Source organism: Budorcas taxicolor, chromosome 10 (genome assembly GCF_023091745.1).
Source record: "Budorcas taxicolor isolate Tak-1 chromosome 10, Takin1.1, whole genome shotgun sequence".
NCBI classification, from domain to species: Eukaryota; Metazoa; Chordata; class Mammalia; order Artiodactyla; family Bovidae; genus Budorcas; species Budorcas taxicolor.
The window spans coordinates 7,238,946-7,251,848 of NC_068919.1; the positions used below are offsets into that span (position 1 = coordinate 7,238,946).

The 12,903-nt window shown below is 44.5% G+C and overlaps 1 protein-coding gene across 1 annotated transcript in view; it reads left to right on the forward strand.

The window, feature by feature from the left end:
* Positions 1 to 12,903, forward strand: part of ANKDD1B (ankyrin repeat and death domain containing 1B) — an 83,437-nt gene that overhangs the window by 33,811 nt on the left and 36,723 nt on the right. Inside the window, 3 exon segments of the mRNA XM_052646832.1 lie at positions 1,644 to 1,742; positions 2,493 to 2,589; positions 3,912 to 4,051. Coding sequence (XP_052502792.1) covers positions 1,644 to 1,742; positions 2,493 to 2,589; positions 3,912 to 4,051 — 336 coding nt within the window.

Here is a 12,903-nt window from a genome sequence, read left to right on the forward strand (position 1 = left end):
AAAGAGGGCCCCAAGCAGTCTCTTGTCTTTTCGCTTTGTCCTTTCTTGGTGATTCAATGAGGACAGGATTTCAGACTTTGAAGGGCTAGAGATATAGGTCTAATTGGCAACATATCTGGCTCAGAAATATAAATAAAGTGAATTTTTGGTGCCTGTGTGTTACTCTGGCATGTATAGAGTCCCATAGGACTGATCCATACATACTTTTTTGGAAGCCATTTATTATTTTAGCACTTTTCCTTCCTTTTTCTTTAAGTTGTTGGAAAATCATGAGCTATTATCTCAAGCAAACAGTGACCATTACTTTTTATTATCTTACATTAGCAGGAGATCAGATAACAAATCTCAGATTCAGGGAACTTATAAAGAGTCTTGTGTCTTGCTTTTAACATTTCAAACATCTTGCTAAGCTTTTGGTTGACAACATAGCAGGCCAGTTTGTGACTGTTTTCTTTAGTTGATGAAAATACTTCTGCTGCCCACCAAGTTGGCCACCCCAACTTCTTTTCCTGCTTTTAAATATCTCAGGTTAGAAAATTGAGTTTTCCTATAGGTGTTTCACTGTTGTTTCGATGCCAAGTGACGTTCTGGCTATCGAAAAATGCAGTCTTCCTTTGCAATGTGAAAAGTTGGAGAAATTACCATAATCAGAAGACTCTACCCTTGAACTTTCCTCCCTAACAAATCGCACCTAAACATCTCTCATACAGCTTAAGCTGTATTCTCTGGATAATTCCTAATTTCTCCATGCCACATCATACAGACCTGTTCTCAAGAGTTTTCCTGTTGGTCCTTAGTGAGTGTCGAAGATACGTATCCGAGCAAGCATCTGAGCCACCAGGGAAGCCCCATTAACAAGCAGGGAGGGCCTGAAAAGAAGCAGTTGATACAATGTCATGTCTCAAGATAAGACTTATCATGTCAAGACTTCCCTGGTGGCTCAGGTGATAAAGTGTCTGCCTACAATGCAGAAGACCTGGGTTCAGTCCCTGGGTCGGGAAGATCTCCTGGAGAAGGAAGTGGCAACCCACTCCGCTATTCTTGCCTGGAAAATTCCATGGATGGAGGAGTCTGGTAGGCTATAGTCCATGGGGTCGCAAAGAGTCAGACATGACTGAGTGACTTCACTTTCTTTCTTTCATGTCTCAGTGAGTCATGCAAATATTAAACCCTGGAGAATTTCTGCTTTAAGCATTTTTATCAGTAAGGCAAAGCTTACTGAGTGATATGCAAGTGACTCAGATGAGGTCTGGCACAAAATCAGCTTCTCAATAAATAGCTGAGTGAAAGACCTGTTCCATAAATGCAGAAAGTTGGTTAAAATGTTCCGTTGGAAAGGGAAGATAGTCTGGCTGTGAGGTGGAGCCTCCCTAGACGCTTTGGAAAGACCATGTCTAAACGTAACTCTCTGCCCCCATGAAGATGATTCTGTGCTGATGAAGTTTGGGGCGAAAACTCAGAACTGGATCTGGTTTGAAGTGAGAGAGGTTGCTATGACCTCCCCCTAAGAAGAAACCCAGAATGCCATGACCAGAATCACCACCTTGGCCTCCTTGCCCTCCTCAAAATGCTCCCCACTTGGCCAGTTGTCTTGTGTGTTCAATAACTGTGTAATAATACTGGCGTTTGTGACTGATTTTCAGAAGGGAAGAAAACCATTTCTTTTGGTGGCAGAGAGGGTCCACGCTGAAATGACAGAAAAACTTATCTTCCTTAATCTGCGTACTACAGAAAAGGACAAGGTGAGATGGAATTTTATTTTGTCACCAAGGACTAGAGAAAGGGAAGCATAGATTTGGCAATGACATTTTGGTGAGCAGTTGAGTTCTTCACTTGTTACTACAGTCGGAAAGATCATGGGATATCCCAATGAAACCAACCCACTTTTTCAGTGGACTGTCCACTGAAAAATCACCAGTTTTGCTCCAGAAATGTCTGCAATCAAAGGGCTACATGGAATTTTCTACTGTCAGCTCCAGTTGCTCTTTTCTTCCGCTGAGATCTTCTGGGGACTCAGCCCCATCTGACCAGGGAAGGAAACACCGAATGGACATCCATGTCCTTGTGCATGTCTTTGATGCTTTTTTTAAAGGAGAAATTCCTAGATGTGAAAGTGTGGGTCAAAGAGTGCTGCACATTGTAAAATCTTTCGGTCTAATATTGCTAAAACTACCTCCCAGAAATCTGGCAACAGTTTGCCTTCCCAAGAGTTATATACAATTACTTGCATTATTCCACCTTTTACCAGCAGATTAGCAGCGAAGGTAAAAAAAAAACATGGATGGTTTGTTCCCTTCTCATTCAAACAGCTATGTATTTTCAATTTAAAACTTTAAAAGTATGAATTTCACTTAAAACTATGGAAAACATGGCCAGTACTGGAGCCACAGCTTTATCCAGTGTGGCCCCTGCCCCTGGAAGCCACTCTGCAGCCCTGCCCGTGGGCGGGGCATGTTCCTGGGAAGCTCTCCTGAGGTGGGTCTCTGTTGCAGGAGGGGAGCGCTGCCCTGCACCTCGAAGCAAAGCGTGGTCACAGCCCTGCGATCCAGTGCTGCTCACCCTGTCACCAGAAATACAGAGATCAAGGAGGTATGTGCAGGGGCTCATACAGGTGAGCATGCAGTGCAGAAGTGGAAGAGTGGGAAGAACAGCTTTCGAGAAAGGAGTAGGGGCAAACAACAGTGTTTGTGCCACAGGGTGCAAAGTGAAGTGCCAGTCACTCAGTCGTGTCCAACTCTTTGCAACTCCATGGACTACACAGTCCATGGAATTCTCCAGGCCAGAATACTGGAGTGGGTAGCCTTTGCCTTCTCCAGGGGATCTTCCCAACCCAGGGATTGAACCCAGGTCCCCTACATTGAAGGCGGGTTCTTTACCAGCTGAGCCACAAGGGAAGCCCACAGGGTGTAAAAGGTGATGCTGAAAGATTCCTCCCTTTTTCTTTAAAGTAACTCACAGCAGTTCATTGTTAATCCATTCACTTATTCACCAAAAAATATTTAATGTGTGCTCTGGATGATGGTTAGAGTATGAGGCAGAGAACATCACTCACTCAATGGACCTGAATTTGAGTAAGCTCTGGGAGATGGTGGAGGACAGAGGCGCCTGGCGAGCTACCGTGCTTGGGGTCCCAAAGAGTCAGACATGACTTAGTGACGGAACCATGACTGAACCCTGCTAGGTAGAGTGTTTCCTTATTCTGGAAGCCTACAGGGCAAGAAGGGCATACAATACATATTATATTGGGTTAAATGCACTAATAGATGTACACGCAGTGTGCTGTGGGAAGATCTGTTTCAGAAATAGCACAGACCTCACAGACGAGGTGATATATGATGTGGGTCTGGGCATTCTAGTGAACCCTGGTACCAGGAGACTGGAGGGCACAGGGTAGACTTTCAGACCGAGCCCGAGTGAGGGAACTGAGGCATGAAGAAGCACGGGGAGGACTGGGAACGACAGCACCGAAATGAAAGGCTGCGCTTCCCAGGAGCAGAGCCCCCGGAGGGTTTCAGGCGGCACAGCGCTGGGAGCCATCGTGGGCGGAGGCAGGACGCTGACACCGCGCTTTGAAGGGAGGACTGGTGCCTGGAAAGCTGGAGGTGGGGTGTCCCTTCAGGTGACAGGAAAGGACAGGAGCAAGGGCTACTGGGGACCTGCCACCCAGGCTCTCAGGGGCAGCAAACAGGATGAGATGGGAGGAGGAGGGAGAGGTCACCGGACTTGTGAGCAGGGGCTAGGGAGAGGGGAGACTTTCTGCCCCCCAGCTCCCTGGCTTGGACCCCCAGGACGGTGGGGTGCCCATCCCTGAGCTGTGGAGGGTGAGAGGAGGGGAGGAGGGTGAGCGCCTCAGTCATCAGGAGTGGGCGGGTTCTCCCTGAGACTCTGTGGGAGGGGTTTACTCGGCTGAGGGGAGCGGGGAGATGGAAGGCAGGCCTGGAGTTCAGCGGAGAGGCTGTGGCTGCGGAGGCAGACGCGAGTCATCTGCTCTGGGAGGTCACTTCTTAACCCCTGGGTCCACGCCTTTGGAGCTGGCTGTTTGGAGACCCAGGTGAGTGGAGTCCTCGGACTTCATGGTAGTGATGATCAGATTGAAGTGGTTTAACTTTATGAAGATCCTAGGAATGTGATCTTCTTGAATAAAAGTTATGAATAATCCTTGAGAAACTCAAGGAGAACTAGATTCACCGAGCAAAAATCTTAGCCCTGATTGGCCTTCACAAATATAGAGATCCAGTCTTATAGTCATAGGATTTAAAGTCTTAGCCATGCTGGCCCTTTCCTGTTCTAATACTTTACCACTGGAATGTGTGCACCTGGATTTAATCCACCTTTTAGCTATTTTTGAGTCAGGGCATATTGAAGAAAAGTCTTTAAGTCTAACAAACTGTAATTGTAGACTGTGATAGATTTTACTTGCACAAAGTATCTAGTGATACTATTAATCCTTTGGATGAAGCCCATAATGTACATACGGTCCTGGGCTGCCTCTGTTTTCCGACATAGGCCCTTGCCAGACGATGGACTGACTCATGGGACTAGGCTTGAGTGTGGTGTTTTCCAAACATTCTGGGTAGCAAACTCATATCAGAGAAGAAATTGTCAGCATGTGCCTTATCACAGGGTATTTATCATTAAATCAATATATTATAAAACATATGCCAGAAATATACATTTTAAAGATTGAGATAAAAAGAAACATAAATAGCAATTTTCATATTTTCTCTACACTGAAAGGATTATCTTATAAACATCTGATGTTTTCCTTCAAGTTTTCTTTGTGTTCCTGTGCATGCATATTTTTAGGGTCTTCCCAAAATGCCTTTAACCCTTCTTTAGCTCCTGGCCATTTAGGTTTTGTTCAGTTTTTCTTTTTTATGGAAGTAAGGCTGTCAGGACTGACCCAGACTTGCCTGGGAGTGTCCAGGAATCTCCAGCAGAGGCATGGGTCAGTGGCGGCCTGCTGCAGGACTGGGGGCAGTGAGTGTAGCCGTACATGCATGGGATCTTATGAAGGAGGTCACCATTATCTTCATTACCTCCACCATAGTTTGGCCCCAGGTAAATAACAGGGAGGCAACACAGCTCCACCCCTCTACAGAAAATTGGATCAAAGATGTACTGAGCACAGACCACACTGCAGAAGCGTGCCAGCTGCCATGACCATGCAGAAGTGTGGCCGAGAGGAGCTACCCATCGCCCAAGGTCAGGGGCAGCAGCCAGGAGGAGCTACCCCATGTCCAAGGAGCAGTGGCTGCACAGGTGCAGGAGGGCTGAAAGGAGCTACTCCACGTTGAAGGTCAGGAGGGGTGGCTGTGAGGAGATACCCCCTCTTCCAAGGTAAGGAGCAGCAGCTGCGCTTTGCTGGAGCAGCCGTGAAGAGATACCCCACGTCCAAGGTAAGAGAAACCCAAGTAAGATGGTAGGTGTTGCAAGAGGGCATCAGAGGGCAGACACACTGAAACCATACTCACAGAAAACTAGTCAATCTAATCACACTAGGACCACAGCTTTGTCTAACTCAATGAAACTAAGCCATGCTGTGTGGGGCCACCCAAGACGGGCGGGTCAAGGTGGAGAGGCCTGACAGAATGTGGTCCACTGGAGAAGGGAATGACAAACCACTTCAGTATTCTTGCCTTGAGAACCCCATGAACAGTATGAAAAGGCAAAATGATAGGATACTGAAAGAGGAACTCCCCAGGTCGGTAGGTGCCCAATATGCTACTGGAGATCAGTGCAGAAATAACTCCAGAAAGAATGAAGGGATGGAGCCAAAGCAAAAATAATACCCAGCTGTGGATGTGACTGGTGATAGAAGCAAGGTCCGATGCTGTAAAGAGCAATATTGCATAGGAATCTGGAATGTCAGGTCCATGAATCAAGGCCAATTGGAAGTGGTCAAACAGGAGATGGCAAGAGTGAACGTCGACATTCTAGGAATCAGCGAACTAAAATGGACTGGAATGGGTGAATTTAACTCAGATGACCATTATATCTACTACTGTGGGCAGGACTTCCTTAGAAGAAATGGAGTAGCCATCATGGTCAACAAAAGAGTCCAAAATGCAGTACTTGGATGCAATCTCAAAAACGACAGAATGATCTCTCTTTATTTCCAAGGCAAACCATTCAATGTCACAGTAATCGAAGTCTATGCCCCAACCAGTAACACTGAGGAAGCTGAACTTCAACAGTTCTATGAAGACCTACAAGACCTTTTAGAACTAACACCCCCAAAAGATGTCCTTTTCATTATAGGGGACTGGAATGCAAAGTAAGAAGTCAAGAAAAACCTGGAGTAACAGGCAAATTTGGCCTTGGAATGCAGAATGAAGCAGGGCAAAGGCTAATAGAGTTTTGCCAAGAGAACACATTGGTCATAGCAAACACCCTCCTCCGACAACACAAGAGAAGACTCTATACATGGACATCACCAGATGGTTAACACCAAAATCAGATTGATTATATTCTTTGCAGCCAAAGATGGAGAAGCTCTCTACAGTCAGCAAAAACAAGACCGGGAGCTGACTGTGGCTCAGATCATGAACTCCTTATTGCCAAATTCAGACTTTAATTGAAGAAAGTAGGGAAAACTGCTAGACGATTCAGGTATGACCTAAATAAAATTTCTTATGATTATACAGTATAAGTGAGAAATAGATTTAAGGGACTAGATCTGATAGATAGAGTGCCTGATGAACTACTGGGGACAGAGGTTCATAACATTGTACAGGAGACAGGGATCAAGACCATCCCCATGGAAAAGAAATGCAAAAAAGCAAAATGGCCATCTGGGGAGGCCTTACAAATAGCTGTGAAAAGAAGAGAAGTGAAAAGCAAAGGAGAAAAGGAAAGATATAAGCATCTGAATGCAGAGATCCAAAAAATAGCAAGAAGAGATAAGAAAGCCTTCCTCAGCGATCAATGCAAAGAAATAGAGGAAAAGAACAGAATGGGAAAGACTAGAGATCTCTTCAAGAAAATTAGAGATACCAAGGGAACATTTCACGCAAAGATGGGCTCGATAAAGGACAGAAATGGTATGGACCTAACAGAAGCAGAAGATATTAAGAAGAGGTGGCAAGAATGCACAGAAGAACTGTAAAAAAAAGATCTTCACGACCCAGATAATCACGATGGTGTGATCACTCATCTAGAGCCAGACATCCTGGAATGTGAAGTCAAGTGGACCTTAGAAAGCATCACTACGAACAAAGCTAGTGGAGGTATGGAATTCCAGTTGAGCTATTTCAAATCCTGGAAGATGATGCTGTGAAAGTTCTGCATTCAAGATGCCAGCAAATTTGGAAAACTCAGCAGTGGCCACAGGACTGGCAAAGGTCAGTTTTCATTCCAATTCCAAAGAAAGGCAATGCCAAAGAATGCTCAAACTACTGCACAATTGCACTCATCTCACACACTAGCAAAGTAATGCTCAAAATTCTCCAAGCCAGGCTTCAGCAATACATGAACAGTGAACTTCCAGATGTTCAAGCTGGTTTTAGAAAAGGTAGAGGAACCAGAGATCAAATTGCCAATATCCGCTGGATCATGGAAAAAGCAAGAGAGTTCCAGAAAAACATCTATTTCTGCCTTATTGACTATGCCAAAGCCTTTGACTGTGTGGATCACAATAAACTGGAAAATTCTGAAAGAGATGGGAATACCAGACCACCTGACCTGCCTCCTGAGAAACCTATATGCAGGTCAGGAGGCAACAGTTAGAACTGGACATGGCATAACAGACTGGTTCCAAATAGGAAAAGGAGTACATCAAGGCTGTATATTGTCACCCTGCTTATTTAACTTATATGCAGTGTCCATTAGGAGAAACGCTGGGCTGGAAGAGGCACAAGCTGGAATCCAGATTGCCGGGAGAAATATCAATAACCTCAGATATGCAGATGACACCACCCTTATGGCAGAAAGTGAAGAGGAACTAAAGAGCCTCTTGATGAAAGGGAAAGAGGAGAGTGAAAAAGTTGGCTTAAAGCTCAACATTCAGAAAACAAAGATCATGGCATCCGGTCCCACCACTTCATGGGAAATAGATGGGGAAACAGTATCAGATTTTATTTTTTGGGCTCCAAAATCACTGCGGATGGTGACTGCAGGCATGAAATTAAAAGACGCCTACTCCTTGGAAGGAAAGTTATGACCAAGCTATACTCCTTGGAAGGAAAGTTATGACCAAGCTAGATAGCATATTCAAAAGCAGAGATATTACTTTGCCAACAAAGGTCCATCTAGTCAAGGCTATGATCTTTCCAGTGGTCATGTATGGATGTGAGAGTTGGACTGTGAAGAAAGCTGAGCGCTGAAGAATTGATGCTTTTGAACTGTGGTGTTGGAGAAGACTCTTGAGAGTCCCTTGGACTGCAAGGAGATCCAACCAGTCCATCCTAAAGGAGATCAGTCCTGGGTGTTCATTGGAAGGACTAATGCTGAAGCGGAAACTCCTATACTTTGGCCACCCCATGCGAAGAGCTGACTCATTGGAAAAGACCTGGGTGCTGGGAAAGATTGAAAGTGGGAGGAGAAGGGGACCACAGAGGATGAGATGTCTAGATGGCATCACCGACTTGATGGACATGGGTTTGGGTGAACTCTGGGAGTTGGTGATGGACAGGGAGGCCTGGCGTGCTGCGATTCCTGGGGTCACAAAGAGTTGGCCACGGCTGAGCGATTGAACTGAACTGAATTTATGATTGATTTCTTAGAACTCTGCTCATACTTGAAAATTTGAGGAAGGTGAAAAAATTTAACCTACAAATTGTTTACAGTGTTTGAATACTTTTTGAATATTGCATTTAACAATCAATGAAGTATGACTATGTTGATTAAATATTTATTCACTTCAGTTTGTGGTTTTCTTTTGGTATTTTGGAACCAACTCTTTTTTTTTTTAAGATTTCAAATATTTCTTTGGTGCTTAAAAAGTCTGAAGGTCATACACTCTGTGCCTGTTGTGTCTCGTGGTTAAAATGTCACAGGGCCCTACAGCATTTTGGGTTCCTGGCTTTGGGCTCTTTACAAACCTGTTTCTGCATCACATCCTTCCATTAGGGGGCATTTCCCTACCATTCTGGTCTCAGTTTAGATGTCACCCTATCCAAGACGGTTTTCTTGATCACTCACTGAAAAATAATCACCCAGTCACACTATTTCACTTCTCACTGTAGCATGTTCATTACCACTAGCTGACATTATTCTTCTAATAAAATCTAGAATCTAATAGATAGACTTATTCTAAATCTGTTGATTTACTGATTTACCAGTCTATCCATCTATATATCAATCAACTGATTGTCCACCCCTACTGGAATGTAACGTCAGAGATATTGTCAGTCTAATCATATCCACGCCCGCACTATTTAACATAGGGTCTGATACATAATAAGTGCTCAATAAATTTTTGTGGCTTTATTGAGATGATAGTGAAGATCACTGCACACCTTTACTAGCTCATGTATTTCCCAAGTACTGTGATGGTTTGAGGAAAAGACGTAGAATGGTGTGGTTCCTGGAATAACAGCCCCCCAAAGAGGTCCACATTAGGATCCTGGGAACCTGTGAGTTTGTGAAGTTACAGGGCAAAGGGGAATTACGGTTGATCATCATCTGACCCTACAAGGAGATTATCCAGGGTGAGCCTAATATAATCACAAGGGTCCTTTCAAGCAGAAGAATGAGGCCAGCAGAGAGTTCAGAGGGATGCGGAAGGACTGAGCACCCCATTGCTGACTTTGAAGGTAAAGGAGGGGGGCTGAGGGGTGTGTGTGGCTTCCGCAGACTGAAAAAGGCAAAGAAATGGATTCTCCTGAAAGCCTCCCTATAGGCCTTTCTTTTCACTCAGTGAGACTCATTTCAGACTTCTGACCTCTAGAACTGTAAGATAATACATCTGTATTGTTTCAGGCACTCACATTTGTAGTGATTTGTTATTTGCAGCAATAGAAAACTAATAACATAGGTGGTTCTGTTATTGTCACAGAGGAAGACATGGAGGCCCATCCTTGAGAGGCCATTTATTCAAGGTCATTTGGGCATTTAGTATCAGCTCAAGCTAGATTCCCATTGGTCAGAGTGTGTATCAGTCCTGTGAGTATTTGTTCCACTTGCCTATCACTTTATAACCAACCAACCCAAAGCACAGGGGCTTAAAACCATACACTATTATCTTTAAGCTTTTCTTCTTACAAGGACTTTTGCAGGAGGATGGGATAATCAGGGGCTTCCCAGGTGGCCCAGTGGTAAAGAAGCCCCTGCAAAGCAGGAGACGCAGGACACATGGGCTTGATCCCTGGGTCAGGAAGATCCCCTGGAGGAGGAAATGGCAACCCACTCCAGTATTCTTGCCTGGAGAATTCCGTGGTCAGAAAAGTCTGGTGAACCACAGTCCATGGAGGTCACAAAGAGTTGGACACAGCTGAGCCACTAACACTTTCATGCTGTTTTGAGGTGGTATTTGCAAGGGGACAGTTACTAGTAAACAGTAAGAATGAAAGAGGGTTGAGACATTTTTGGGGCCAATACCAAGTTTATTTCTTCTGGCTCAAGGAGAGGGTTCAGTTCAGTTCAGTCGCTCAGTCGTGTCCGACTCTTTGCGAGCCCATGAATCGCAGCACCCCAGGCCTCCCTGTTCATCACCAACTCCTGGAGTTCACTCAGACTCATGTCCATCGAGTCAGTGATGCCATCAAGCCATCTCATCCTCTGTTGTCCCCTTCTCCTTCTGCCCCCAATCCCTCCCAGCATCAGAGTCTTTTCCAATGAGTCAACTCTTCGCATGAGGTGGCCAAAGTACTGGAGTTTCAGCTTAGGCATCATTCCTTCCAAAGAAATCCCAGGGTTGATCTCCTTCAGAATGGACTGGTTGGATCTCCTTGCAGTCCAAGAGACTCTCAAGAGTCTTCTCCAACACCACAGTTCAAAAGCATCAATTCTTCGGTGCTCAGCCTTCTTCACAGTCCAACTCTCACATCCATACATGACCACAGGAAAAACCATAGCCTTGACTAGACGGACCTTAGTCGGCAAAGTAATGTCTCTGCTTTTGAATATGCTATCTAGGTTGGTCATAACTTTTCTTCCAAGGAGTAAGCGTCTTTTAATTTTATGGCTGCAGTCACCATCTGCAGTGATTTTGGAGCCCCCCAAAATAAAGTCTGACACTGTTTCCACTGTTTCCCCATCTCTTTCCCCTGAAGTGATGGGACCAGATGCCGTGATTTTCGTTTTGAATGTTGGGCTTTAAGCCAACTTTTTCACTCTCCCTTTCACTTTCATCAAGAAGCTTTTTAGTTCCTCTTCACTTTCTGCCATAAGGGTGGTGTCATCTGCATATCTGAGGTTATTGATATTTCTCCTGGCAATCTGGATTCTAGCTTGTGTTTCTTCCTGTCCAGTGTTTCTCATGATGTACTCTGCATAGAAGTTAAATAAGCAGGGTGACAATATACAGCCTTGATGTACTCCTTTTTCCTATTTGGAACCAGTCTTTTGTTCCATGTCCAGTTCTAACTGTTGTTTCCTGACCTGCACACAGATTTCTCAAGAGGCAGGCCAGGTGGTCTGGTATTGCCATCTCTTCAAGAATTTTCCACAGTTTCTTGTGATCCACACAGTCGAAGGCTTTGGCATAGTCAATAAAGCAGAAATAGATGTTTTTCTGGAACTCTCTTACTTTTTCCATGATCCAGCAGATGTTGGCAATTTGACTTCTGGTTCCTCTGCCTTTTCGAAAACCAGCTTGAACATCAGGAAGTTCACAGTTCACTTATTGCTGAAGCCTGGCTTGGAGAATTTTGAGCATTACTTTACTAGCATGTGAGATGAGTGCAATTTTGTGGTAGTTTGAGCATTCTTTGGCATTGCCTTTCTTTGGAATTGGAATGAAAACTGACCTTTGCCAGTCCTGTGGCCACTGCTGAGTTTTCCAAATTTGCTGGCATATTGAGTGCAGCACTTTCACAGCATCATCTTTCAGGATTTGAAATAGCTCAGCTGGAATTCCATACCTCCACTAGCTTTGTTCGTAGTGATGCTTTCTAAGGTCCACTTGACTTCACATTCCAGGATGTCTGGCTCTAGATGAGTGATCACACCATCGTGATTATCTGGGTCGTGAAGATCTTTTTTTTACAGTTCTTCTGTGCATTCTTGCCACCTCTTCTTAATATCTTCTGCTTCTGTTAGGTCCATACCATTTCTGTCCTTTATCGAGCCCATCTTTGCGTGAAATGTTCCCTTGGTATCTCTAATTTTCTTGAAGAGATCTCTAGTCTTTCCCATTCTGTTCTTTTCCTCTATTTCTTTGCATTGATCACCGAGGAAGGCTTTCTTATCTCTTCTTGCTATTTTTTGGAACTCTGCATTCGGATGCTTATATCTTTCCTTTTCTCCTTTGCTTTTCGCCTCTCTTATTTGTAAGGCCTCCCCAGATGGCCATTTTGCTTTTTTGCATTTCTTTTCCATGGGGATGGTCTTGATCCCTGTCTCCTGTACAATGTCACGAACCTCATTCCGTAGTTCATCAGGCACTTCATCTATCAGATCTAGGCCCTTAAATCTGTTTCTCACTTCTACCGTATAATCAATCATAAGGGATTTGATTTAGGTCATACCTGAATGGTCTAGCAGTTTTCCCTACTTTCTTCAATTTAAGTCTGAATTTGGTAATAAGGAGTTCATGATCTGAGCGACAATCATCTCCGGGTCTTGTTTTTGTTGACTGTATAGAGCTTCTCCATCTTTGGCTGCAAAGAATATAATCTAGCAGGGTATATAGAGAGAAGACTTGGCCCCAGTTCCCTTTATACTTCCTGGCTTTAACTCATATGTGCCTGAGGCATGCCTAGGACCTGACTCTTCACCTAGAAGCAGCAAAGAGCACTCCCC